The sequence below is a fragment of the Scyliorhinus torazame genome, chromosome 3, assembly GCF_047496885.1.
Source record: "Scyliorhinus torazame isolate Kashiwa2021f chromosome 3, sScyTor2.1, whole genome shotgun sequence".
Lineage (NCBI taxonomy): Eukaryota > Metazoa > Chordata > Chondrichthyes > Carcharhiniformes > Scyliorhinidae > Scyliorhinus > Scyliorhinus torazame.
Genome location: NC_092709.1, coordinates 206,979,816 through 207,007,439, shown reverse-complemented (window position 1 = coordinate 207,007,439; position 27,624 = coordinate 206,979,816). Strand labels below are relative to the sequence as shown.

General features: G+C 46.6%; 1 protein-coding gene and 1 long non-coding RNA gene across 4 annotated transcripts in view; one reads left to right on the top strand and one right to left on the bottom strand.

The window, feature by feature from the left end:
- The window catches only part of cep135 (centrosomal protein 135), a 215,817-nt gene that overhangs the window by 170,311 nt on the left and 17,882 nt on the right, over positions 1-27,624 (bottom strand). For all 3 annotated transcript variants that reach the window (XM_072496794.1, XM_072496792.1, XM_072496793.1), the window contains exons 2-4: positions 23,812-23,940; positions 5,138-5,328; positions 2,431-2,598 (exon numbers count right to left, since the gene is read on the bottom strand). In XM_072496794.1, the coding sequence (XP_072352895.1) occupies positions 2,431-2,598; positions 5,138-5,328; positions 23,812-23,924 (472 nt within the window). In that variant the 5' untranslated portion in view covers positions 23,925-23,940. The remainder of the gene's footprint in view (positions 1-2,430; positions 2,599-5,137; positions 5,329-23,811; positions 23,941-27,624) is intronic.
- LOC140408917 (uncharacterized) overlaps positions 24,317-27,624 on the top strand; it is a 59,128-nt gene continuing 55,820 nt past the window's right edge. Inside the window, exon 1 of the long non-coding RNA XR_011940240.1 lies at positions 24,317-24,491. This is a non-coding gene — a long non-coding RNA (uncharacterized lncRNA). The remainder of the gene's footprint in view (positions 24,492-27,624) is intronic.

Here is a 27,624-nt window from a genome sequence, read left to right as displayed (position 1 = left end):
GTGCTGGAGATCCGTTCACCGTGGCTTACCCCTGGTAGGTCGTCCCCCTCAACAGTATCCAAAATGGTATACTTGTTACTGAGGGGAACGACCACAGCGGATCCCTGCACTGACTGCTTCCTCCCAGCCCCTCTCACCGTCACCCATCTAGCTTGATTCTTCGGAGTAACTACATCCCTGAAGCTACTATCTATGACCACCTCTGCCTCCCGAATGATCCGAAGTTCATCCAGCTCCAGTTCCCTAACGCGGTTTCTGAGGAGCTGGAGATGGGTGCACTTCCCACAGGTGAAATCAGCAGGGACACTGATGGCGTCCCTCACCTCAAACATTCTGCAGGAGGAACATTGCACTGCCTTCCCTGCCATCCCCTCTAGATAAAAAAAAAAGAAAGAAAGAGCTTACTTGTTATTCACTCTACCCCTTAGGTTAAAGGAGGTGGAAGGGTGGGGGACACTACAAGTGTAGTGTCTAGGGTTTAGAAACTGCCCGACTTAAATGCAGGTAAAAATAAAACACTTAACCAGCAACCACTGCACCCCACAAGAGAACAGCAATCAGCTGTTATGGGCCTGCGCAAACTATTTAAATCTTTACTACTTACCTAGCAGTCACTCTGTCTTCACTGCGACCGGATTCAGCTGGAAACTCCCAACAGTAAGTTTTTAAAAAATGTACTCCCCTTCTCAGCGAGCACTCACTCAGCAACTACTGCGCCCCGCACAATAACAACCTCAGGGAAAAGAAAAACTACTTACCAGTCACCAGCCAATCACTTACCTGCAGGCTGTGACGTCACGGTTCAACTTCTTTCTACTTCTACCTGCCCTTGAGTCTCCCTCTAGATCTTTAGTCGGCTGGGATCTTTTTTTGGGGGGTTAGAGGAGGAGGTAGGGAGGGAAGCACTGGAGAAGTGTTTGGGGTTTAACTGTCACTGGACAACAGCTCCTCCACAAAACACCCAGGGTGTCTTGCTCAGGTACACTTTCTGGATGCAGTGACCGCAATGCACTGATGCAAATGTTCCCCGCAACAGCCAATCAGCAGCTCCATGCTACTGCCCTCTGCTGGATGCTTGCCTTCACTTGAACGCCTAGGGTGTCTTGCTCAGGTACACTTTCTGGACGCAGTGACCGCAATGCACTGTTGCAAATTTCCCCCGCTTCAGCCAATCAGCAGCTCCGCTCTACTGCCCTCTACTGTCCTGTTAGAATTTTATAAGTCTCTATGAGATCCCACCTCATTTTTCTGAACTCCAGCAAGAACAATCCTAACCTAGCCAATCTCTCCTCATATAACAGTCCCACCATCCCTGGAATCAGTCTGGTAAACCTTCGCTGCACTCCCTCGAGAGCAAGATCATCCTTCCTCAGAAAAGGAGACCAAAACTGCACACAATATTCTAGGTGTGGCCTCACCAACGCCCAGGTCCTGCTGCACACTCCCCTCTCCCAATTCACAACCATTCAGATAGTAATCTGCCTTCCTGCTTTTGCTTCCAAAGTGAATGACCTCACAATTATCCAAATTATACTGCAGCTACCATTGATTTGCCCATTCACCCAACCTGTCCAGATCATGCTGTCGGATCCCTGCATCCTCATCACAGTTCACCCTCCCATCCAACTTGGTATCACCTGCAAACTTTGAGATGATACATTTTGTTCCCTCATCCAAATCATTAATATATATTGTGAATAGCTGGGGTCCCAGCACCAATCCCTGTGGCACCCCACTAGTTACTGCCTGCCAATTTGAAGCAGATCCATTAATTCCTACTCTTTGTTTTCTCTCTGCCCAGCAGTTTTCTATCCACCTCAACACACTTCCCCCAATCTCATGCGCTTTAATTTTGCACAATAATCTCTTTAGCATGCCCAAGATGTTTCCATTGCTCTTAGGATTCAATCCCCATTGGTTTTCTTGCACGTTGTTTCACCAAGAGCGTCTTGAGTTATAGTTTCTTCCTACTGCCAAACAGAAAACTGATCTATTTGTAGAGCTTTGCTTGCTTCCTCTCACGCAAATTCTGTGCTCTGAATGGTAATTTTTCCGCTGCAACTAAAGTTGCTGCAACAGGGCATAAACTGTAATTCGATCTCCCTATCAGTTGCCTTTTAACTTTCCTCCCCACAACAGCCCCAGTTCCACGGGCATTTCTTGGAACTAAAATGCCTGCGAGAAAATCCATCCTCTTCAGAAGACTCTCAAATTAAAGGGACATTTCACAACAAAACGGCTTTTCCCAGAGTAAGGGTCATCACACAAGGAAGATCATAACTCAGTGTTTCTAGCCATCATTTTAATTCAATATCCTTATGTGGTATATTCTGTCACTGCCTAGCAGCACAATAATAGTAATCAAATCATTACATTCACATTCTCTTTGAACAAAATAAATAAAAATCACAAAGAAAGTAGTATTCTTACCTGGAGTTTGTACAACCGCTTGTAGGTTTTTCTCTTGTAACTGCTGGATCTTTTCGGTCTTTGCTTTACTTTCCTTCTCTAGGGATCGCACTTTATGCACATACTGGTTATTTAAGAACTTCAAATCTGCCGTGTCATGCTCCAACTTTCTAATGGTGTGTTTTAAATCTTTATGTCAAAGGAATAACAATTGAAATAAATCACATCTCTTAAAACAGCAGCCAAATAGGTCAGAATAAAAGCATGAAGAAATGTCCTGACAATTTGCAATGATTAACCATAGATCCTGCCAACAGCTCTTTTATTTGATTTGACAAATCATTAATCAAAGTACTTTGAGAAGGAAATTAGAAGAGGCAAAGTGATGGGGACGGGTACCTGAAGTCACACACATGGCCAGGGTGACAACCTATACCAGCTACGGTCGATTAAAACAAGCCTGATGAAAACCTTGTGCTGCAACTGGCCAGTGTCATTCCCAGTAGAGGCAGGTCATAGTCATGGCTTTAAACATGAATATGCTCCTACAGAAACTTCTGGAACGGTCTTTTATTTATTAAAATGGACCACGATGACTGTGAATATGGCTACCAAGGAGTCAAAAGGCATTTGTTTATTCAACACAGACTTCATCAAGCTTCCGGAAAGTTCTAACTAAAGCAGTGGGTGGGGGACCTCCCAGAGAGTGAACATATTCTTTACGTGAAGCTTACTCAAAACACAAAAGACTCCTGGATTCTATGTCTTCAGATTTGGAATTTAACAAAAGAAAGCTAACAAAGTCAGTTATTCACAAGTTAAGTGAGAAAGACCACCATCCATCTCCTCTGGCTTAGTGATGGCTTTGGACTTCCCAACTAATCTGATTAGGCAATGCCAGTATTGGTCACGTGATTGAAGAGACAGCAACTTTAGAAAAGGCAGTGCCAGCTTTGCCCTTTAAGAACCATCAGGCAGTCTGAGAATCAGACTCTGAAATTAGCTGCAGTCATCGAGCAGCCAAACTAGTTAATCTTTTCCAATTTCAAAGTTCACCTGAGAACCAACTGCCTAGATATTCGACTACAAGAAACCTCACAAACAACTGTGATCCCTTCACGTGACAAGAGCTTCACTTCAAATTTGAATCATCAAACCCATTCAAGAAGCCACAGGTCTGACAAGTGGGTGGTCAAAAATCATAAATCAAGGACAGAATTAACCGTAATCTGTAAAAGTACACTATCTTTATCCAATCTTTGTGTTTGCGTGCGTGTTTGTGTGCGCGAGACCGAGTGGATTGTGTTAATTTGGGGTAAGTGTGTAAGAATAAATAACCCTTTAAGACTCTCAAAATCTTGCTGCTATATTATTTAATTGTAATGCACACTCCTAGCGCAAGAAAAGATATCCTTATAAAAGATATTGATTAAAGGCAGTAAGAGAGCACATACTTTATTTTGGCGACACCAGGAAGCAGCAGAGGATTTCACATGGATAAACATGGGACATGCTTTGGAGGAGGTGGCAGCAACCCTACTTACAAATGTAACCGAGATTTAAACTAGTTTGTATGGGGAGGTAATGGAAAGCACACCAAACTGACAGAACTGAGAGAAAATGCAGGGCATGAAGTTTTTTAGCCTTGATGACCCAATGCTTGTTTTCTTAATCCAATACAATTAGATAGGAACAGGACTAGACCATATTACTCTCCAAGTCTTTACTATTCAATGAAATCCTGGCAGATCTGTGACCTAACTCCATCTGCGCTGTAATTCCTCAATACCTTTGGTTAACAAAAAAGACTATTCATCTCAGTTTTAAAATTACCGATTGATTCAGCTTTAGTTGCTGTTTGCAGAAGGGGGTTCCAAACTCCGACTATCCTTTGTGCAGAAATGTTTTCTAATTTCACGACTGGAAGGCTCCAACTTTTAGACTATTCACCCAGACCTAGAGTCTCCAACCAACAGAAATAGATAGGATGCTTTTTCCCATACCTTTAAAAGTCTGTTTAACATCACCCTCTTTGAATATTGTGCCTCTAATATCTCTCCTAGTCCTGCTTTGATCTGACCTCTGCCTGTGAAATATCTTGGGACGTATTGCTGCATTATAATGCTGTGTAAATGAAAGTTGTGCTATCTCTGCTGCCTACCTAGATGTGGGATTTAGTGACATAACCACACCTACACAAAGTCCACCAATTCCATCTCTAACATCGCCTGACTCTGCCCTGCCGAAGCTCATCTACTGCTGAAATCCTCATCCATGTGTTGGTTAGATCGAGACATAACTGTTCCAAGGCAGTCTTAGCTGACCTCACACATTCTAACTTTGTTTCCACATCCTCACCTGCAGCAAGTCCAGCTCACCCAACATCGTTGCCCATTAGAGTGTTCTGCAAAACACTCCTGTGAAATGAGGTGGGACATTATTATTTACATCATTAAATATAAATTGGAGTTAAGTAACCTTAAAAATAATTTTGTTGATCAAACTTTGGTCATTCCTACTGATGACTCCTTTGGTTTGGTGTCCATTTTTGTCTGATTAGCTTTTTTGAGGCACGTTTGAACATTTTGCGATGTTCAACGTGCTTTTTAAATGCAAGTCGCGATTAAAGAATATTTTAAGATACATGCAGACAATATATATCCTATTTGTCTACAAATAAAACAGCAATATTGTTACATCAGTACTTTAATAATTTGCTCATCCATACCTTTGATATGTTGATCTGACTCCTCCTTAAGTTTCAGTAATTCTTGGTGGAGCTTGTTGTTCTCTTGGACAAGACGTGCATTCTCAGCTCTATATGGTTCAAGTACAGAGTCCAAGTTCTTGGTCTCTTTTTCTGTTTTTCCAGATGATAGCTTGGCATTGCGAAGGCTTTCCGTCGTGTGCACCAAATCACTGTAACACATTAACTATTGTTTAGAATGCTGCACATGGATGGATATCTTATAAACTCAAATAGCAGTAGCTTCTTTAACATATACAAAAGTGCAGGAGCCATTTAACATTTTCACCAAGGCACAATCATTGATTTAATTTCACTTTTTTTTCAGAAAATATTTTATTGAGGCACTTAAAATGTTCACAGTTTAACATATTAACATTTCTTAAAACAGTCGCGTGGGCTGACACATGTGTGTATATATATATATATATATATATATATATAAAGAAACCCCCCCCCCCACAATGTCCCCAACTGCCCGCGCCCTATTTCCCAGCTACCCGTATACTGAGTTCCCTGTCCTTATTTAACATTGCCATGTCTCCTATTTTCTTCCCCCACTTACTGCTGACATTCAATTTTCTTTGAAGAAGTCGGTGAATGGCTGCCATCTTTGGGCGAACCCCTGAGTTGATCCTCTCAAGGCGAACTTGATTGTTTCCAGGCTGAGAAACCCTGCCATATCGCTGACCCATCCACCTGATGTCGGAGACTCCGAGTCCCACCATCCCAGCAAAATCCGTCTCCGGGCCACCAGGGAGGAGGAGGCCAGGACATTAGCCTCCCTCCCCCCCTTGGCCCCCGGATCATCCGATACCCCAAATATTACCAGTTCTGGACACGAGGTTCCCCTCCCTTCCAGGACTTCTGACATAACGTCTGCAAATCCCTGCCAGAATCCCCACAACTTCGGACATGCCCAGAACATATGCACATGGTTAGCCGGACTATCGCCACACCGCCCACATCTATCCTCCACCTCCTCAAAGAATCTGCTCATCCGGGCTACCGTCATGTGAGCCCTGGGACCACTTTGAACTGGATCAAACTACGTCTGGCACAGGACGAAGATGAATTAACTCTCTTCAAGACTTTTTCCCACTTTTCCATTTCCAGCTCTCTTCCCACTTCTGCTTCACCTCCTTGATCGGGACCCCTTCCCACTCCATCAACTCCTTGTATATATCCGAAGTCCTCCCTTCCCCAACTCCAGTTTTTGACATCACCTTATCCTGTAGTCCCCTCAGGGGGAGGCGAGAGAAGCTTGGAACTTGCCTCCAGACAAAGTCCCGGATCTGAAGATATCGAAACCCATTCCCACCCGGTAGCTCAAACTCCTCCTCTAGTGCCTCCAAGATCGGAAAGCCCTCCTGGATAAATAAGTCCCCAAATCTCTCGATCCCTGCCTGCTGCCATCTCCTCAAGCTCCCATCCAGCCTCCCCGGGATAAACCGATGATTGTCACGGATCGGAGACCAGACTGACGCCCCCTCTAATCCCACGTGCTGCCTCCATTGCCCCCACACCCTTAGGGCTGCTACCACCACCGGGCTTGTAGAGTACCGAGCCGGCGAAAATGGCAGGGGCGCCGTTGGTAAAGCCTCCAAACTCGTGCCCTTACAGGATGCCGCTTCCACTCGCTCCCAGGCCGACCCCTCCCCCACTACCTGACCATTGATATGTTGGCCGTCCAGTAATAATTAATAAAGCTCGAGAGGGCCGGCCCCCCTCCACCTGACCCCGCTCCAGAAGTGCCCTCTTTACTCTCGGGGTTTTCCCCGCCCATACAAAACCTGTAATCACCGCCTTTATTTTTCTAAAAAAAGCCTTTGGGACAAAAATCAGAAGGCATTGAAAAAAGAAAAGCAGTCTGGGAGGACTGTCATCTTCACCGTCTGGACCCTTCCCACTAACGTCAGCCGGAACATGCCCCATCTGTGGAAATCCCATTTCATTTGGTCGACCGCTTTGCCCAGATTAAACTTGTGGAGCTGCTCCCACTCTTTAGCCACTTGTATCCCTAAATATCTGAAACTCTCCGCCACCACTTTAAAAGGTAACACCCTCAGTCTCCTTTCCTGTCCCCATGCCTGGATCACAAACATCTCGCTCTTTCCCATATTCAGCTTGTAGCCAGAAAATCACCCAAATTCTCCTAGTACCTCCATGATTTTGGTCATTCCCCCCACCGGGTCTGTAACATTGAGCAGCAATTCATCCGCATATAGAGAAACCCTGTGCTCCACCGCCCACCCCTCACTATTCCCCGCCATGCACTCGATGCTCTAAGGGCCATTGCTAAAGGCTCTATGGCCAGGGCAAACAGTAATGGGGAGAGGGGGCATCCCTGCCTTGTCCCTCTCCCGAGATTAAAATATTCTGACCGGGTTCGGTTGGTTCTCACATTTGCCACTGGGGCTTGATACAACAGCCGGACCCAGTCCACAAGTCCCTGCCCCAACCTGAGCCTGTCTAAGATATCCCATAGGTACTTCCACTCCACCCGGTCGCAAGCCTTCTCCACGTCCATGGCTACTACCACCTCAGCCTCACACCCCTCGGCTGGCATCATTATAACATTGAGAAGCCGCCTAATATTAGAGGTCAGGCGCCTGCCCTTCATGAACCCCGTCTGATCCTCACCTATTACCTCCGGGACACAGTCCTCTATTCTGGTGGCCACGATCTTTGCCAGTAATTTAGCATCCAGATTTAAAAGGGAAATTGGTTTGTACGATCCACAGCTCTCCGTGTCCTTGTCTCGCTTCAGGATGAGAGAGAGATTGATACCTGTGATAGCGTTGGGGGAAGCATCCCTAACTCCTTGGATTCATTGAAAGCCTTGACTAACAGCGGTCCCACTAGCCCCAAAAACTTTTTGTAGAATTCCACTGAGAATCCGTCAGGACCCGGGGCCTTGCCCGTTTGCATTGCCCCAAATCCGTCTATCACTTCACTGAGCCCAATTGGGCACCCCAAGACTTCCACCAGTTCCTCAACTACCTTCAGGAACACTAGCCTCCCCAGGAACTGGTTCATTCCCTAATCCCCCCAGGGGGTTCAGACTCGTATGGGGCTGGTTTAGCACAGGGTTAAAGAGCTGGCTTTTAAAGCAGACAATGGCAGGCCAGCAGCACGGTTCAATTCCCGTACCAACCTCCACGAACAGGCGCCGGAATGTGGCGACTAGGGGCTTTTCACAGTAACTTCATTTGAAGCCTACTTGTGACAATAAGCAATTTTCATTTCATTTCATTCATATAAACGGCTATAAAATTCATGGAACACGTCATTAACCGCCCCCGGGTCCCTCACTACTTTCCCCCTCACAACCTTAATTTTCCCTATCTATTTAATTTCACTTTTAATGACATATATTTAAATACTTTCTTCAGAGGCAATCCCGCGGAGTCGATGATGTCTTGCTGTGTCAAGTGAGAGTACCTTTAAGAAATGGGTGTTTATAAATGGGTGTGTATATAAACATCTGTAGTGAGAGTACCTTTAAGAAATGGGTGTTTACTATTGCAGTGATGTCAGAGAGTGGGTGGAGCTGGGCTGTCTGTCAGCTTTTTACTTTTGTTTTTGAACAGGCTGCAGGGTGTGTTTTAGTTTCGTTTTCAGTGTTGGAGCTGAAGCTAGACAGAGCAAGTGTACTGTTGATCTCTCTGCCATCAAAAGACTATCTCTTGATCATTTGGTGAATTCAGAATTATAAATGTTTTCAGTAGTAACTTTAACCTGATGTGCTTCTGTTAAAAGGTGTTTCTTCTGTAAGTCTTCTGGTTGTTAAAAGGACAGCGTAAGCATTACTTAGTGTTGTATTCTTTGGGGGTTGTATTTGAATTGATGGTTGCTAAGATGTTCACTGTGTGTTTCAAAAAGGTTAACTTGAGTTCATAGAATAAACATTGTTTTGCTTTAAAAAATACTTTTCAATTTCTGCTCTACCACACCTGTAGAGTGGGCCGTGTGCTCCCCATACCACAATCTATTAAAAGTTGTGGGTCAGGTGAACTCCATGATACACTTTGGGGTTCTCTAAACCCTGGCCCAAAACAAATTGAGGGCTCAAGGGGGATAAAAGTCTATCTATTGGATTGGCTTTGTGAACTTAAAAACAGTGAGGGGGAGCAGATTGTGGTTGTTTTTCAGGTGTGGTGTTTCAGTTTAAGTGGGGATTGTGTTGTGGACAATGGCTTTTCAGAGGCTCTGAAGTTTTTGGGTGTGGAGACGGTCACATGCAGTACCTTACGCACAGAGACTAAAAGCAGATTTAAATTTGGCAAAAACATTGCAGTTAACATTACCTGACAAAATGCATAAAGATGAGGTCATTATGGCAATGGCTAAGCATTTAAAGTTGCCCAAGATACAGTTTGACTCATTGGAAATAGCAAAAATTCAGTTGCAAATTAAATAAATGGAACATGAGGAAGAATTAAGGCAGCTTGAATACGAAAGAGAGAGAGAGGAAAAAGAAAGAGAAAGAGAGAGGAAAAAGGAGAGAGAGAAAGAGAGAGAGAAGAAAAAGAGAGAGAAGAAAGCAAAACAGAAAGAATAGCCCAGCAGAACAAAAAGAGAAAGGGAGATACAGATCAGGCAAAAAGATAAAGAGAGAGAGTTTGAACTTCAGAAAATGGCCATGAAACATGACTGTCAGTTAAAATTGGCAGACGTAAAGGGAAGCGTACGGTTGGTTGATAGTGATGAGGATAGTGAGAAAGAGCGTCAAAGTTGAAGGCTTGGTGGGGATCTATTTAAATATGTCCAAGGTTTGATGAGAAGGAAGTAGAAGCCTTTTTCATTTCATTTGAGAATATAGCTAAACAAATGAAATGGCCACAGGACATGTGGGTATTACTGATTCAAACAAAGCTGGTAGGTAGGGCTAGTGAAGTGTTTGCATCACTACCGGAGGAGGTATCTGGGACGTGTGAGGAGGTGAAAAAAATCCATCTAAGGTGCATATGAACTAGTGCCTGAAGCCTACAGACAAAGGTTTAGAAATTTAAGGAAAGAATTTGGTCAAACATACATGGAGTTTGAAAGGATCAAACAGTAATTTTGATAGGTGGATAAGGGCTTTGAAAATAGACCAAACGTATGAAGCTTTCAGAGAAATTTTACTTTTGGAGGAGTTTAAAAATTCAATTCCTGATGTAGTGAGAACTCATGTGGAAGAGCAGAGGGGTAAAACTGTGAGATTAGCAGCAGAAATGGCAGATGATTATGAATCAGTTCATAAATCAAAGCTGGGTTTCCGACATCAGTTTCAGCCTGAGGAATAGAAACCGGGGACATGAGAAATACTCAAGTGGTAGAGGCAAAGGTGATCTGATGGGAGATAACAAGGAGAGTGTACCTCAGGTTAAAAAAGAAATCCAGGAGGAAGAGAAATGAAAAGTTTCAAATGTTTTCACTGTAATAAACTAGATCATGTAAAGTCACAGTGTTGGTGGTTGAAGAAAAGCACTGGGAAGGCTGATGTGGTAAAACAGGATAAGACAGTAGGGTTTGTGAAAGTGGTAAAGGAAAGCCCAAATGAAGCGGAGGAGGAGCAAAAGATTGTACAGCCTGATCAAGAGGTGATTGATAAGGCGGCGCCAGATCTCTTTAAAGAATTTACTTGTGTGGGTAAAGTTTACTCATGTGTATCAGGAGGAGCAGGTGAAGAAGTCACAATTTTAAGAGATATGGGAGCTAGTCAATCTTTAATGGTAAGAGGAGTTATGTAGTTTGGGAAGAATGTTGCCAGAAAAGGTGGAAATATGTGGAATTCAGGGTGAGAGGAGTAGTGTTCCATTATACAAGGTAAGGTTGGAAAGTGCAGTGAAGAGTGGTGAAGTGGTTGTCGGAGTAATCAACTCCGGAGTAATGAAGTGTTGAAGGATGAATATCCTGGGATTTTTCCGGATTGAGTAGTAACAAGGTCGCAAAGTCACAGGTTAAGACAAGAGGAGAAATCAAAGAGTGAAGATGAAGTGGAAGTGCAATAATCAGAAATGATTTTTGATCAGATGGTTGAAAAAGAACAAGAGACTTCCGGGTGCGGCTATGCAGAGCTAGGTCGCATGTTTGGTAGCTCCCGCTTGGAACGGACTTTTGGGCTCTTTACAGGGCCCCCACGGCAGTTGTTTGACATTTCCCGGTGTGGGAAGAAGACTGCAACATTCCCCCAACAGTGTCCCCCAGGAATGGTATGTCTCTTGTTACCAGACCCGGCAGAAACAGTAAACGATTTGGCTTTAACTGCAGGATAAACAAAGCCTCTTCCAGCATGCAGGCAGGGGAAGGGCAAGCTTAAAGCTGCAAGCTGCCTTGAGGGCCTCTATTAAAGGTGAATTCTAGCAGCAGAGGGAACAACTGTGAAAAGATCTACCAAGGCCATTGAAGAAGGGGGGGACGAGACTTCCGGTGGCGGCCATGGAGGAGTAGGTCGCGCATCCGGCAGCTCCCGTCTGGAACGGACTCTCAGGCCTTTTTCAGGAGTTTCCACAGACTTTTTGGGGCAGATTGGTGAAGCGAACACTGCCAAAAGGATTCCCGCTCGAGATTTCCGGTTGCGGTTATGCGGAGCAAAGTCACACATTTGGCGGCTCCCGCAAAAACGGACATTTGGGCTCTTTTCAGGGCCCCCAAGTTGACTTCTTCGACGTTTCCCGGTGTGGGAAGGAGTTAATAATAGCTCCCCATCAGTATATGGCTTTAACTAGGAGCGGGGCGACACAAAATATGGTGGTGGACCAGAAGAAGAGAGGGAAGAAGGACAAAATGGTGGCGGGCGGAGACCAGGCAGCGTGGAGGCAGTGGGCGGAGGAGCAACAGGAGGGTATCCAGCGCTGCCTCAGAGAGGTTAAAACGGACCTGCTAGAGCCGATGAAGGCTTCTATTGATAAGCTGCTGGAGACACAGACGGCCCGGGGGTGGCGATCCGAGAGGCTCGACAAAAGATCTCTGACAATGAGGACGAGATCTTAGGCCTGGCGGTAAAATTGGAGGCGCACGAGGCGCTCCAGAAGATATGTCAGGAGCGGTTCGAGGAGATGGAGAATAGGTCGAGGCGGAAGAATCTGCGGATTCTGGGCCTCCTGGAAGGGCTGGAGGGGCCGGACGTGGGGGCCTATGTGGTCACCATGTTGAATTCGCTGATGGGAGCGGGGTCCTTCCAGGGGCCCCTGGAGCTGGAAGGGGCCCATAGAGTGATGGCGAGGAGGCCCAAGGCTAACGAGCCTCTGCGGGCGGTGCTGGTGCGGTTCCATCAGTTCGTCGATCGGGAGTGTGTGTTCAGGTGGGCCAAGAAGGAGGAGCAGCAGGTGGGAGAACGCGGAGGTTCGGATATATCAGGACTGGAGTGCGGAGGTAGCGAAGGGGAGAGCCGGGTACAATCGAGCGATGGCGGTGCTGCACAGGAAGGGGGTGAAGTTTGGCATGTTGCAGCCGGTGCGACTGTGGGTTACCTACAAGGACCGGCACCATTATTTTGAGTCTCCGGAGGAGGCGTGGGCCTTTGTTCAGGCCGAGAAGCTGGACTCAGACTGAGGGTCGAGATGGGCGATTGGGGACTGCGGTGGATATGTTATGCGTATTTTTGGTTCGGGGGGGTGGGCCTTTGCATTGTTTTGGGTTTCTTTTTCTCTGTGTTTTTCTCTTTCGGGTTGGGGAGGGTGGATGGGGCGGGTTGGGCACTGTTTTGGTTGGTGGCGGGGCCTGGTAGGTGGAGAGAGCGGGCTTTTTTCCCGCGCCGAAGACTGGGGGGGGGGCGGGGCCGGGGCGGGGAAGCCACTGTGGGGAACGGGCCGGGTGTGGGGTGCGGGCGCGTGGCTGGCCGAGGAGGGGTCATGGCTAATCGACGGGGGAGGGGGCGGGTAGCCTCCTGATCCGGTTGATAACCTGGAATGTAAGGGGACTGAATGGGCCGGTTAAGCGGGCCCGCGTGTTCGCGCACCTGAAGGGGCTCAAGGCGGATGTGGTTATGCTCCAGGAGACACACCTGAAGGTGGCAGACCAGGTAAGACTGAGGAAAGGGTGGATAGGTCAGGTGTTTCACTCGGGGCTAGATGCAAAAAATCTAGGGGTGGCGAACTTGGTGGGAAACGTGTCATTCGAGGCGTCGAGCATTGTGGCAGATAATGGCGGTAGGTACATAATGGTAAGTGGTAAGTTGCAGGGAGAGAGGGTGGTACTGGTCAATGTGCATGCTCCGAACTGGGACGATGCGGGTTTTATGCGGCGTATGTTGGGTCGGATCCCGGACTTGGAAGTGGGGGGACTGATAATGGGGGGAGACTTTAACACGGTGTTGGATCAGTCACTGGATCGCTCCAGGTCTAGGAGGGGTAGGAAGCCGGCGGCGGCTAGAGTGTTGAGGGGATTTATGGACCAAATGGGAGGGGTGGACCCTTGGAGATTTGCAATGCCGGGGGGCGAGGGAATTTTCATTCTTTTCACATGTCCATAAGGCTTATTCTCGAATCGACTTTTCCATTTTGAGTAGGGCGCTGATAGCGAGAGGATAACGAGTATTCGGCAATAGCCATTTCAGACCACGCCCCGCATTGGGTGGACTTGGAGATGGGGGAGGAGAGGGACCAGCGCCCGCTGTGGCGCTTGGAGGTGGGGCTGTTGGCGGACGAGGAGGTGAGCGAGCGGGTCCGAGGAAGTATAGAGAGGTACTTGGAGACCAACGACAACGGGGAGGTCCGAGTGGGGATGGTATGGGAGGCACTGAAGGCAGTGGTGAGGGGAGAGCTGATCGCCATTAGGGCCCACAAGGAGCGGAGGGAGAGGCTGGTGGGGGAGATGGTGAGGGTAGACAGGAGGTATGCGGAAGAGCCTGAGGAAGGATTGTTGAGGAAGAGGCGCAGTGACCACCTGGTGACCACCAGGAAGGTGGAGGTGCAGTGGAGGAAGGCCCAGGGGGCGGTATACGAGTATGGGGAAAAGGCAAGCCGGATGCTGGCGCATCAGCTTCGGAAGCGGGACGCAGCTAAGGAGATCGGGGGAGTTAAGGACAGGGGAGGGAGCGTGGTTGGCATCAATGGGGTCTTCAGGGACTTCTACGAGGAGTTGTACCGATCCGAGCCCCCACGGGAGGAGGGAGGGATGGGCTGTTTCCTGGACCAATTGAGGTTTCCAAAGGTGGAAGAGGGACTGGTGGCGGGACTGGGGGCCCCAATTGGGCTGGAGGAGCTGATCAAAGGTATAGGAAGCATGCAGGCGGGGAAGGCACCGGGGCCGGGCGGTTTCCCGGTCGAGTTCTATAAAAAATATATAGACCGGTTGGGCCCACTGTTAGTTAGGACCTTTAATGAGGCAAGGGAGGGGGGGGGGGCTTTACCCCCGACGATGTCCCGGGCTCTGATCTCTTCGATCCTGAAGCGGGACAAGGATCCCTTGCAATGTGGGTCTTACAGACCGATTTCCTTGCTAAATGTAGATGCCAAGGTGCTGGCGAAGGTCTTAGCCACGAGGATTGAGGATTGTGTGCCGCAGATCATCCATGAAGACCAGACGGGGTTTGTGATGGGGAGACAGCTGAACGCGAACGTGCGGAGGCTTTTGAATGTTATCATGATGCCGGCGAGGGAGGGGGAGGCGGAGATTGTGGTGGCGATGGACGCTGAGAAAGCCTTTGATAGGGTAGAGTGGGGGTACCTGTGGGAGGTGCTGAAGAGGTTCGGGTTTGGGGAGGGGTTTGTCAGGTGGGTTAGGCTGTTGTATGAGGTCCCGATGGCGAGTGTGGCCACAATTAGGAGGAGGTCCGAGTACTTTCGGTTGCACCGAGAGATGAGACAGGGGTGTCCCCTGTCCCCCCTGCTCTTTGCACTGGCGATTGAACCCCTGGCTGTGGCACTGAAAGAGTTGAGGACCTGGAGGGGGTTGGTGCGGGGTGGGGAGGAGCATATGGTGTCGCTTTATGCGGACGACCTGCTGCTGCATGTGGCGGACCCGGTGGGAGGAATGCCAGAGGTAATGAGGATCTTTAGGGAATTTGGGGACTTTTCAGGGTACAAGCTCAATATGGGGGAGAGAGAGCTGTTCGTAGTTCAGCTAGGGGACCAGGAGAGGAGGATTGGCGAGCTCCCACTAAAAAGGGCGGAGAGGAGCTTCAGATATTTGGGGGTCCAGGCGGCCAGGAGCTGGGGGGCCCTGCACAGGCTTACCTTTACAAGGCTGGTGGAGCAAATGGAGGAGGAGTTCAAGAGGTGGGACGCGTTGCCGCTGTCCTTGGCGGGTCGGGTGCAGTCAATCAAAATGACGGTGCTCCCAAGGTTTTTGTCCCTGTTCCAGTGCCTCCCCGTGTTTACCTCGAAGGCTTTTATCAGGCGGGTTAACAGGAGTATAATGGGGTTTGTGTGGGCGCGAGGGACTCCGAGGGTGAGAAGGGTGTTCCTGGAGCGGAGTAGAGATAGGGGGGGCTGGCGCTGCCCAACGTCTGTGGGTACTACTGGGTCGCCAATGCGACAATGGTGCGCAAGTGGGTGATGGAGGGGGAGGGGGCTGCATGGAAGAGGCTGGAGACGGTGTCCTGTGTGGGTACGAGTCTGGGGGCGCTGACAACGGCGCCGCTGCCGCTCCCTCCAAGGAGGTATACCACGAGCCCGGTGGTAGTGGCGGGCCTCAAAATTTTGGGGCAGTGGAGGCGGCATAGGGGGGAAGTTGGGGCCTCGGTGTGGACCACATTACGGAGGAACCACCGGTTCGCCCCAGGAAGAACAGGTGGAGGGTTTTCGGGGTGGCACAGGGCAGGGATACGAAAGTTGGGGGACCTGTTTGTGGACGGGAAGTTCACGAGCTTGGGTGAGCTGGAGGAGAAATACGGGCTCCCCCCCGGGGAACACCTTCAGGTACTTACAGGTAAGGGCGTTTGCCAGACGGCAGGTGGTGGAATTCCCGTGGCTACTGCCACACACAGTACAGGACAGGGTGCTCTCGGGGGGGGGTGGGTGGGAGTGGGGAAGATCTCGGAAACTTACCAGGTGTTGCAGGAGGAGGAGGAGGCCTCGGTGGTGGAGTTGAAAGGTAAGTGGGAGGAGGAGTTGGGAGAGGAGATCGAAGAGGAGACGTGGGCAGATGCCCTAGGGAGGGTGAATTCTTCCTCTCCGTGCCCGAGGCTCAGCCTCATACAGTTTAAGGTGCTGCACAGGGCACACATGACCGGGACAAGGATGAGCCGGTTCTTTGGGGGTGAGGACCGGTGTGTTAGGTGCTCAGGGAGCCCAGCAAATCACACCCATATGTTCTGGGCTTGCCCAGCGCTGGATGAATTTTGGAAGGGCGTAGCGAGGACGGTGTCGAGGGTGGTAGGATCCAGGGTCAGACCGGGCTGGGGGCTCGCAATATTTGGGGTGGCAGAGGAGCCGGGAGTGCAGGAGGCGAAAGAGGCCGGAATTCTGGCCTTTGCGTCCCTGGTAGCCCGGCGAAGGATTCTCCTTCAGTGGAAAGATGCGAGGCTCCCAAGCGTGGAATCCTGGATCAGCGATATGGCAGGGTTCATTAAATTGGAGAGGGTGAAATTCGCCTTGAGAGGGTCGGTACAAGGGTTCTTTAGGCCGTGGCAACCGTTCTTAGACTTTCTGGCAGAACGATAGACATTGGTCAATGGCAGCAGCAGCTGGGGGGGGGGGGGGATTGGCTTTATTTTTGTTTATGTTATTTACACTGGAGGGTCTGAGGGGGTGTATATACTTGTTGTGTTAAGTCGCGGTGTTAATGTTAATTTATTATTTCTGTACGGGGTGGGGGGGTTGCTTTTTTAGATTGGGTTTTGTACTTAACCCTGTTCGGTTCTTTTTTCTTTCTCATTTTGTTATTGATATTTTATGAAAACCTTTAATAAAAATTATTTTTTTAAAAAAGAAAAAGAACAAGAACAGGTGGGGGATGAGGCGGATATTTTTAGTTCAGGAAAATTGGCGGAGTTACAACAAAAAGATGTAGAAATAAAACGGATGTAACAGAAAGCATGTACGGAAGTGGAATCTGAGTGTATACCAGAGTGTTATTACCGTAAAAGTGATGCCTTGATGAGAAAATGGAGACCTTTACATATGCAGGCGGATGAAAAGTGGGCAGAAGTTCATCAAGTAGTATTGCCGGTAGGGTATCGAAAGGAGGTGTTGCGAGTTGCACATGAGGTGCCGGTGGGAGGTCATTTGGGAATAAGGAAAACTCAAGCTAAAATCCAGAAACATTTTTATTGGCCTGGACTACATAAAGATGTAGTTACATTTTGTCAATTATGTCACACATGTCAAGTGATAGGGAAACCTCAAGCAGTGATAAAACCAGCGCCCTTAATACCCATTCCAGCATTTGAGGAACCTTTTACAAGGGTCCTAATTGATTGCGTAGGACCGCTTCCGAAAATGAAAAGTGGGAATCAATATCTTTTGCCTATAATGGATGTGTCTACTAGATTTCCAGAGGCCATTCCAGTGCGTAATATTACAGCTAAAAAGATTGTGGAGGAGTTACTTAAATTCTTTACTCGATATGGACTACCTACAGAAATACAATTGGTTCAAGGATCAAATTTTACCTCAAGGTTACTCAAAGAAGTTATGGATAGCTTAGGAATAAAGCAATTTAAATCAACTGTGTACCATCCAGAATCGCAGGGAGCGTTAGAAAAGTGGCATCAGACATTAAAGACAATGTTGAGGGCTTATTGTCACAATTATCCAGACGATTGGGATAAAGGAATTCCATTTGTACTGTTTGCAATTAAGGATGCGCCTAATGAGTCAACCAAATTTAGACCTTTTGAACTAATTTTTTGGTCATGAGGTAATGGACGTATTAGTGAGAGGCAGCACGGTTTTGTGAAGGGGAGGTCGTGTCTCACTAACTTGATAGAGTTTTTCGAGGAGGTCACTAAGATGATTGATGCAGGTAGGGCAGTAGATGTTGTCTATATGGACTTCAGTAAGGCCTTTGACAAGGTCCCTCATGGTAGACTAGTACAAAAGGTGAAGTCACACGGGATCAGGGGTGAACTGGCAAGATGGATACAGAACTGGCTAGGCCATAGAAGGCAGAGGGTAGCAATGGAGGGATGCTTTTCTAATTGGAGGGCTGTGACCAGTGGTGTTCCACAGGGATCAGTGCTGGGACCTTTGCTCTTTGTAGTATATATAAATGATTTGGAGGAAAATGTAACTGGTCTGATTAGTAAGTTTGCAGACGACACAAAGGTTGGTGGAATTGCGGATAGCGATGAGGACTGTCTGAGGATACAGCAGGATTTAGATTGTCTGGAGACTTGGGCGGAGAGATGGCAGATGGAGTTTAATCCGGACAAATGTGAGGTAATGCATTTTGGAAGGGCTAATGCAGGTAGGGAATATACAGTGAATGGTAGAACCCTCAAGAGTATTGAAAGTCAAAGAGATCTAGGAGTACAGGTCCACAGGTCATTGAAAGGGGCAACACAGGTGGAGAAGGTAGTCAAGAAGGCATACGGCATGCTTGCCTTCATTGGCCGGGGCATTGAGTATAAGAATTGGCAAGTCATGTTGCAGCTGTATAGAACCTTAAGTTAGGCCACACTTGGAGTATAGTGTTCAATTCTGGTCACCACACTACCAGAAGGATGTGGAGGCTTTAGAGAGGGTGCAGAAGAGATTTACCAGAATGTTGCCTGGTATGGAGGGCATAAGCTATGAGGAGCGATTGAATAAACTCGGTTTGTTCTCACTGGAACGAAGGAGGTTGAGGGGCGACCTGATAGAGGTATACAAAATTATGAGGGGCATAGACAGAGTGGATAGTCAGAGGCTTTTCCCCAGGGTAGAGGGGTCAATTACTAGGGGGCATAGGTTTAAGGTGAGAGGGGCAAGGTTTAGAGTAGATGTACGAGGCAAGTTTTTTACGCAGAGGGTAGTGGGTGCCTGGAACTCACTACCGGAGGTGGTAGTGGAAGCAGGGACGATAGGGACATTTAAGGGGCATCTTGACAAATATATGAATAGGATGGGAATAGAAGGATACGGACCCAGGAAGTGTAGAAGATTGTAGTTTCGTCGGGCCATATGGTCGGCACGGGCTTGGAGGGCCGAAGGGCCTGTTCCTGTGCTGTACATTTCTTTGTTCTTTGTTCTTTGTAAGAGGACCACTTAAATTGATTAAGGAAAAATTGGTGACGGAGAAATCGGAAATTACATTATTGGATTACGTGTCCAATTTTAGGGAACGATTAAATAGAGCAGGTGAATTGGCTTGGCAACATTTAAAAGTTGCACAAAATGTGATGAAACGGGTAGAGGACAAGAAATCCAAAGTTCGTAGTTTTGCCAGTGGAGATAAAGTTTTAGTGTTGTTACCAGTGGTAGGTGAACCTTTAAAAGCAAGGTTTTGTGGACCGTATCAGATTGAAAGGAAATTAAGTGAAGTGAATTATGTGGTAAAAATGCCGGATAGAAGGAAAACTCACCGAGTGAGGAATGTGAATATGCTTAAAAGGTACTTTGAAAGGGAAGGAGAGAAAAAGGAGGAGGTTTTAATGATTCTAACTCAAAGTGACGAACCAAATCCAGATGACTGTGAATTTGACATACCTCAAATTAAATTGGAAAACGATGATGTTCTTAAAAATTGGGATAAATTGTTGAGTTACCTTCCAGAGGAAAAACAAACTGACCGGAAAGAGTTATTGATATCATGTGGGAAGGTTTGTGGAGATAAATTGGGAAGTACTAAAATGGCTATACATGATGTAGATGTGGGAAATGCTGTTCCAATCAAACAACATCCATATGGACTTAACCCGTTAAAATTGGCACAGGTTAACAAAGAGATTGAGAGTATGCTTAAAAATGGCATAATTGAAGTGGGTTGCAGCCAATGGACCTCACCATAGTGATGTTACCAAAACCAGACGGTACCCAACGGTTGTGTGTGGACTATAGAAAGGTTAATGCAGTTACAAGAACAGACTCTTATCCTATCCCACGTTTGGAGGGTTGCATTGAGAAAGTGGGACAATCAGCTTTAATTTCCAAACTGGATTTACTTAAAGGTTACTGGCAGGTACCTTTATCCAAAAGGGCGAAGGAGATTTCAGGTTTTGTGACTCCGGATGGCATATACCAATTCAAAAACGCCCCAGCCACATTTCAATGGTTAACTAACAAAATTGTTTCAGGATTACTCAATTGTGCGGTATACATCAACGATCTGGTAATTTTCAGCCAGACATGGACAGAACATCTAAAACATCTGATGGAGTTATTCGATCGACTTCAGGAGCTGGGTTTGGTAAACCTAGCCAAAAGTGAATTTGGAAAAGCCCAAGTCACTTTCCTTGGCCATACAATCGGACAGGGTTGAATGGTCACACGGGATGTGAAACCAACAGTTATTGAGGAGTTTTCAATACCCTAAAGACAAAGGGAAATAATGTGATTTCTTGGCATGAGTGGATTTGAGATTGCTCCATTGACGGATTTGCTCAAGAAGCGTAACAAATTCCAGCGGACAGCGGAGTTTCAACATGCATTTGACGGCCTGGAAGCTATGATAACCAATGCTCTTATGTTGGAGAATTACAAGGGACTCTGCGATCAGATTGAACTAAAGTATCTGACTTTAAAGAGAAATGCCGAGGCATAGAGAAATGGATGGATCGTGCAGAGACCTTCGTGTTCAAAGAGACTGTCAATCGAGAAGGATTTCAGTTGGAGGAGGAACAACAAAAATAGACTATATTATTGTACCTGTTTGCGTGTTGTTGTTTTTTAAACAAAAAATATATTTAATGTGTGCATTTCTTAAAAGATAGTGAAAAGGTGAAAAATGAAACCACCTTGAAGTTGATGGGTTGTTTTTTCTTGGGGGGGGGGGGGGGGAGGTGTCATGTGAGAGTACCTTTAAGAAATGGGTGTTTGTAAATGGGTGTGTATATAAATATATGTAGTGAGAATACCTTTAAGAAATGGGTGTTTACTACTGCAGTGCTGTCAGAGTGGGTGGAGCTGGGCTGTCTGTCAGCTTTTTACTTTTGTTTTAGATTGTTTGCTGCAGGATGTGTTTTAGTTTCGTTTTCAGTGTTGGAGCTGAAGCCAGACAGAGCAAGTGTACTGTTGATCTCTCTGCCATCAAAAGACTATCTCTTAATCATTTGATGAATTCAGAATTATAAATGTTCTCAGTAGCGAATGTAAACCTAATGTGCTTCTGCTGATAGGTGTTTCTTCTGTCTTCTGGATGTTGTTTGGGAAGTTATTAAGCATTACTTAGTGTTGTATTATTTGGGGGTTGTATTTGAATTAATGGTTGCTAAGATGTTCACTGTATGTTTTAAAAAGGTTAACTTGTGTTCATAGAATATACATTGTTTTGCTTTAAAAAATACTTTCCCATTTCTGCTGTACCACACTTGTAGAGTGGGCCGTGTGCTCCCCATACCACAATCTACTAAAAGTTGTGGGTCAGGTGAACTCCATGATACACTTTGAGGTTCTCTAAACCCTGGCCCATAACAATAGTGAATGACAAACTCCAGACTGAAACAACAGGAAGCCAAAATTCACTTTGAAAACAATGCCAAATCATTGCCAAAGCTGAAGATTTGTGAGCTGGTCAGGGTGCAAACATTCAACACTTTATAAACAAAAGTCAGCCCACTTGGCAACTTGTGACCTGCAAAGGGAAGTTATCACCTCGATCGTACAATGTGAAAATGAACGTTTGAATATATTGTTGTAACCACAGGCATATATGTACAACCAGCAAAGCTGCTCCGTCACCGCAGACAGACGATGAGGAAGATGTGAATTCACTATCTGCACAACCGTTTGTCCCATAGGGCAAACATTCCCCAACAAAGGCAACATAAAGCAGCAACAATTACCACGGCAGCAAGACCCACCATGGCAGTGAAATTCTCCGGGGAGGCAACATCACCCAATGGACAAGCAGACACCAGACAAATGTTCACTGACAATCTGCATATGTACCATTAGACCTGAATGGTTTAAGGATTGTGTGCAATACCCGTGTAGGAACAGACTGAAATGGGTTGGACTAGGATGACCAGTTTTCTGCACAAGTGTTTTTCAGTGTAGACTCGATGTGCCTGATTTGCAACTGCAAATGATAATGAACACTCGCATATTCTATATCGGAAATGTTGAACAGTGTTTTGGAGTTGCAGCAACAGCCCAGTTAAAAATGTTGCCAGCAAGACCAGAGCCGCACACCACACAGACTGGGGCTCAGCTCAGCTTAGAGCAGCCGAATCTCCCCACAGGCTGCCACCGATTGGCTGACGTGTGTGCCGGGGTGGGGTGGTTGATATTGGGGGTTGATTAGTGTGTTCGGGGAGAGGAGTCGATTATATTGGGGGTGGGGAGAGGGGCCTGGAGAAGCTACAAATATCAAACCTAGGTTGCTTTGAAATCTAGTCTTGCTCTTTCTTCCTAATTTTAAAATAATTTAGGGAGCTCGCAACTCTGAGTTTTGCAAACTTATAATGAAAGATAGGGGGGGGGGGGGGGGTCTGAAGACCGAAAGCTGGGCTTCTCAAAATAATCGCAAGCCTTCGAAGGACAACATCTCTAAAAGCATTTCAACAGCATGAAAATGCTAATATAAACACAAGCTTAATAGCTTTTTTGTAAACAATAAGGCCATAAGACATAGGGGCAGAAGTAGGCCACTGGGCCCATCTAGTCTGCTCCGCCATTCAATCATGGCTGATATTCTTCTTATCCCCATTCTCCTGCCTTTTCCCCATATCCCCTGATCCTCTTATTAATCAAGAACCTATCTATCTCTGTCTTAAAGACACCCAGTGATTTGGCCTCCACAGCCTTCTGCGGCAAGGAGTTCCACAGATTCACCACCCTCTGGCTGAAGAAATTCCTCCTCATCTCAGTTTTAAAAGATCGTACCTTTAGTCTGAGATTGTGCCCTCGGGTTCTAGTTGTTCCTACAAGTGGAGACATCCTCTCCACGTCCACTCTACCCAGGTCTCGCACTATCCTGTGAGTTTCAATAAGATCCCCCCATATCCTTCTAAACTCCGAGTACAGACCCAGAGTCCTCAACCATTCCTCATATTTGTGAACCTCTTCTGGACCCTTTCCAAGGCCAGCACATCCTTCCTTTTATACGGGGCCCAAAACTGCTCACAGTACTCCAAATGGGGTCTGACCAGAGCCTTATACAACATCCCTGCTCTTGAACTCTTCACCCTCTCGGCATGAATGCTAACATTGCATTTGCCTTCCTAACTGCCGACTGAACCTGCATGTTATGTTATAGGTTTTATTGCTATAGCTTAGCGGAGAAACAAAGATTTAAAAAAATATTTTGAATGATTGTTTTAGCTTCTCCTTTGAAGTTTTTAGCAGCTCTTGCTGATTGCTCACTCTTGAATTGAAATTTCAGCCCCTCAAGCCTAAGCACGGAACAAAATTTACTGATAGAAAGTGTGACATTCAAGTGTGCTGAGAAAACATGGCTATATATTTGGATTCATAGTAAAATTACTGCACAACTGATAATTTTAGGAGCAACAATAGCCATAGATTACTTTTTAAGCAAACTAAGGAAATTACAATGCTTTGAAACACAACATATGTAGTGTTTTCTGCCAAAAGATAAACCTCTCGGCTCTGAAAAATACAGTAGAGCAAAAGTTAAAATACCTGAAAAGCTTTTCCACTAATGGAAGTGTCTCGATCCCGAGGGGCTGCCTGTAGCCAAGTTGATCTAAACGCTTCCGCAGGTTTATAAACTTTCTTTCCGAAGTGGTAGTCATTGTGAGAACCGTTTCACTGCAAATTTAGGTAAAATCCTAGACATTAATACATGTAGAAAGTATAATACAAAAGTGACCATAACAGAAGCAGGCACAACAGTAAAGGAATATGAATCTCAAGGAGGCATTCCATACTTATCCCAAGCTTTCCAGACGCCATCTAATGGACATAGCAGGAACTAAGAATCTGCAATAAGGGCATGACAGCATAGACCTTAGAACAAGCAGAAAAGTCTACAGCACAATGGATGATAATCACTGTAGAACTCTGACACCTAGAATCAAAATTAGAATATTCCATAGAAAGATAAATCCATTTATTTGTTCATCTCTAAACGAGATAGAAACACATGATAGATTTAAAGGAGGTTGGTTGACCAGTGGTCTGTAAAGAGGAGTTTTAAAACCATGAGAAATAGGAATATTAATGGCTGCTGTGAAGGTCACCAATATTAGGATGTTAACAGGAATGAGAGATTACAGTTAAAGACAACTGGAAAGTTCAATTTTTTCTCACTAGAGCAGAGAAGATGCTATAATGAAATGGTACTGGTATTCAAAAAGTGGGTGAGTTACGATATTGTAAATAGTGACAAATTATTTCACCGATTGACAATGTTATTAAAAATATTCATTCATAGGATGTTGGCGTTGTTGGCAAGACCAGCATTTATTGCCAATCCCCAATTGCACTTGAGAAGATGGTAGTTAACGGCTTTCTTGAATTGCTGCAGTCCATGTGTTGTAGGAATATCCACATTGCTGTTAGGAAGAGACCCTATGAGTTTGACCCAGCGACAGTAATGGAGGGGTGATATAGTTCTAAGTCAGGAGGGTGTGTGGCTCAGAAGGGAACCTGAAGATGGTGGTGTTCCCATGTATCTGCTGGCCTGTCCCTCTCGATATTAGAGGCCATAGGCTTTGAAGATGTTGTCGAAGGAGACTTGGGGATTCATTGCAATGCATCTTGTAGATGGTACACACCGCTGTCACTGTACATCGTGACGGATCGAGTGAATTTTTAAGGTGGTGGATGGGTGCCATTCTAGCGGGTTGCTTTTTCCTGGATGGCGTTCAGCTTCTGGTGTTGTTGGAGCTGCACTCATGTAGGCAAGTGGAGAGTATTTCATCACACACCTGACTTGAGTCTTGTAGATGAGGGATAGGCTTTTGAGAGTCAGTAGGTGAGTTACTTGCTTCAGGATACGTAGCCTCTGACCGGTTCTTGAATCCACAGTATTTATGTGGCTGGCTGGTCCAGTTCAGTTTCTGATCAATGGTAACCCCCAGGATGTTGATAGTGGGGGATTGTGATGGTACTGTCATTGAATGTCAAGGGAAAATTGTTAGATTCTCTCTTGTTGGAGATGGTCAATCCCTGGCACTTGTGTGGAGCTAACATTATTTGCACTTATCAGCCCAAGCCTGAATACTATCCAGGTCTCACTGTATATGGACATAGAATCCTTACAGTGCAGAAGACCCATTGAGTCTGCACTGACCCTCCAACAATGCACCCTACCCAAGCCCATGCCCCCCACCCTTTCCCCATAACCTAGTAACCCCACCTAACCCTTTGGACACTAAGGAGCAATTTAGCATGGCCAATCCACCTAACGTGCACATCTTTGAACAGTGGGAGGAAACCGGAACACGTGGAGGAAACCCACAGACACGGTGACAATGTGCAAACTCCGCACAGTCACCCGAGGCCGGAATTGAACCTGGGTCCCTGGAGCTGTGAGGCTGCAGTGCTAACCACTGTGCCACCATGTCAGCCTGGTCTGCTTCGTGTGTAATGAGTCGCGAATGGTGAACATGGTTCCAAAACATCAGCGAACATCCCCACTTCTGACCTTGTAATGGAGGGGAGGTAATTGATGACGCAGCTGAAGATTGTTGGGCCTAGGACAATACCATGAGAAACCCCTGTAGTAATATCCCAGGTGTGTGTGTCAAAATGATATGAAAATAAACCCAAAACTTTTTAGTGGAATTTTTGATGAACCAAAAGATGACTGCTACAAGTCATATGACCACAAGATCGGCCCTTTGTTCTAGAACCTACCAACAGCAGTTACAAGAACAAAATATAATCCTCTTCTAGCCTGTGGAACTCCACATCTCAATATAATCATGAAAACAGAGGACTCATGGGTCAAAACCTGTTTGCCGGCAAATCTACAAAGTTACTTCTCAGATCTGGGACCCTCCGGGTCCATTTCAAAAGGGGACCGTTGAGAGGACAAAAGGACATAATTTGCATTTTGATACGATCACCCTTCTAGCGCAGTCAGAGGATCTGTCCCCACCTTACCCCCGTTCCAACACCATCTTAACCCGTGGGGTTTAGCCTGTCCAGAGAAACCCCGAGATCAAAGTATTGACTTTTTTAAAGAATGATTTTGGGACGAACATAGGGAGGTTCTGAAAAACAGATAGGAGCCTCGGCAGCACCGTTATTTTCACTGTCTGCACCCGCCCCGCCAGCAACAGTGGCAACACACCCCACTTCAAATTCCCTTCATCTGTTCCACCAACTGTGCCAGATTCAACTTGTACAGCTATTCCCATTGCTGCGCCACTTGGATACCAAAATTTCTGACTCTTGCACCCACCATCCTGAACGGCAGCTCTCCCAACCTCAACTGCCTCCTGGCCTTGACCAGGAACACCTTACTCTTCCCCATGTTTAGCTTATATCCGGGAAACCAGCCAAACTCCTCCAGAATACTCAGAATTCCCCCAATACATCCTGGTGGGCCTGAAACATAAAGCAGTAATTCGTCGGCATACAGCGAGATGATGTACTCAACACTTCCCCTCCCCTCCCCTTCCCTAACCCTGCCCATCCCTTTCCCTCCCCCCCCCCCCCGCACAATCACTCTCCAGCTCCTCGACGGTCTAAGCGCCATTGCCAATGGCTCTATTGCCAAGGCAAAAAGAAACAGGGAGTGTGGGCACCCCTGCCTTGTCCCACGGTGTAGCCCAAAATAGCCCAAGCTCACCCGATTCGTCCACAAGCTTGCTACCGGCGCCCTATACAACAATTGGACCAGTCCACTAACGCTGACCGAACCCAAACCTCCCTAACATTTCCCACATGTATTCTCACTCCACCCGATCAAAAGCCTTCTCTGCGTCCATTGCCACTGCCACCTCTACGTCCTGTCCCTCCGGGGGCATTATTATCACTTTTAGTAATCATAGAATCATAGAAGTTTACAGCATGGAAACAGGCCCTTCGGCCCAACCAGTCCATGCCGCCCAGTTTTTACCATTAAGCTAGTCCCAGTTGCCCGCACTTGGCCCATAACCCTCTATACCCATCTTACCCATGTAACTATCTAAATGTTTTTTAAAAGACACAATTGTACCCGCCTCTACTACTACCTCTGGCAGCCCATTCCAGACACTCACTACCATCTGAGTGAAGAAATTGCCCCTCTGGGCCCTTCTGAATCTCTCCCCTCTCACCTTAAACCTATGCCCTCTAGTTTTAGATTCCTCTACCTTTGGGAAAAGATGTTGACTATCTACCTTATCTGTGCCCCTCATTATTTTATAGACCTCTATAAGATCACCCCTAAGCCTCCTACGCTCCAGGGAAAAAAAGTCCCAGTCTATCCAGCCTCTCCTTATAACTCAAACCATCAAGTCCCGGCAACATCCTTGTAAATCTTTTCTGCACTCTTTCCAG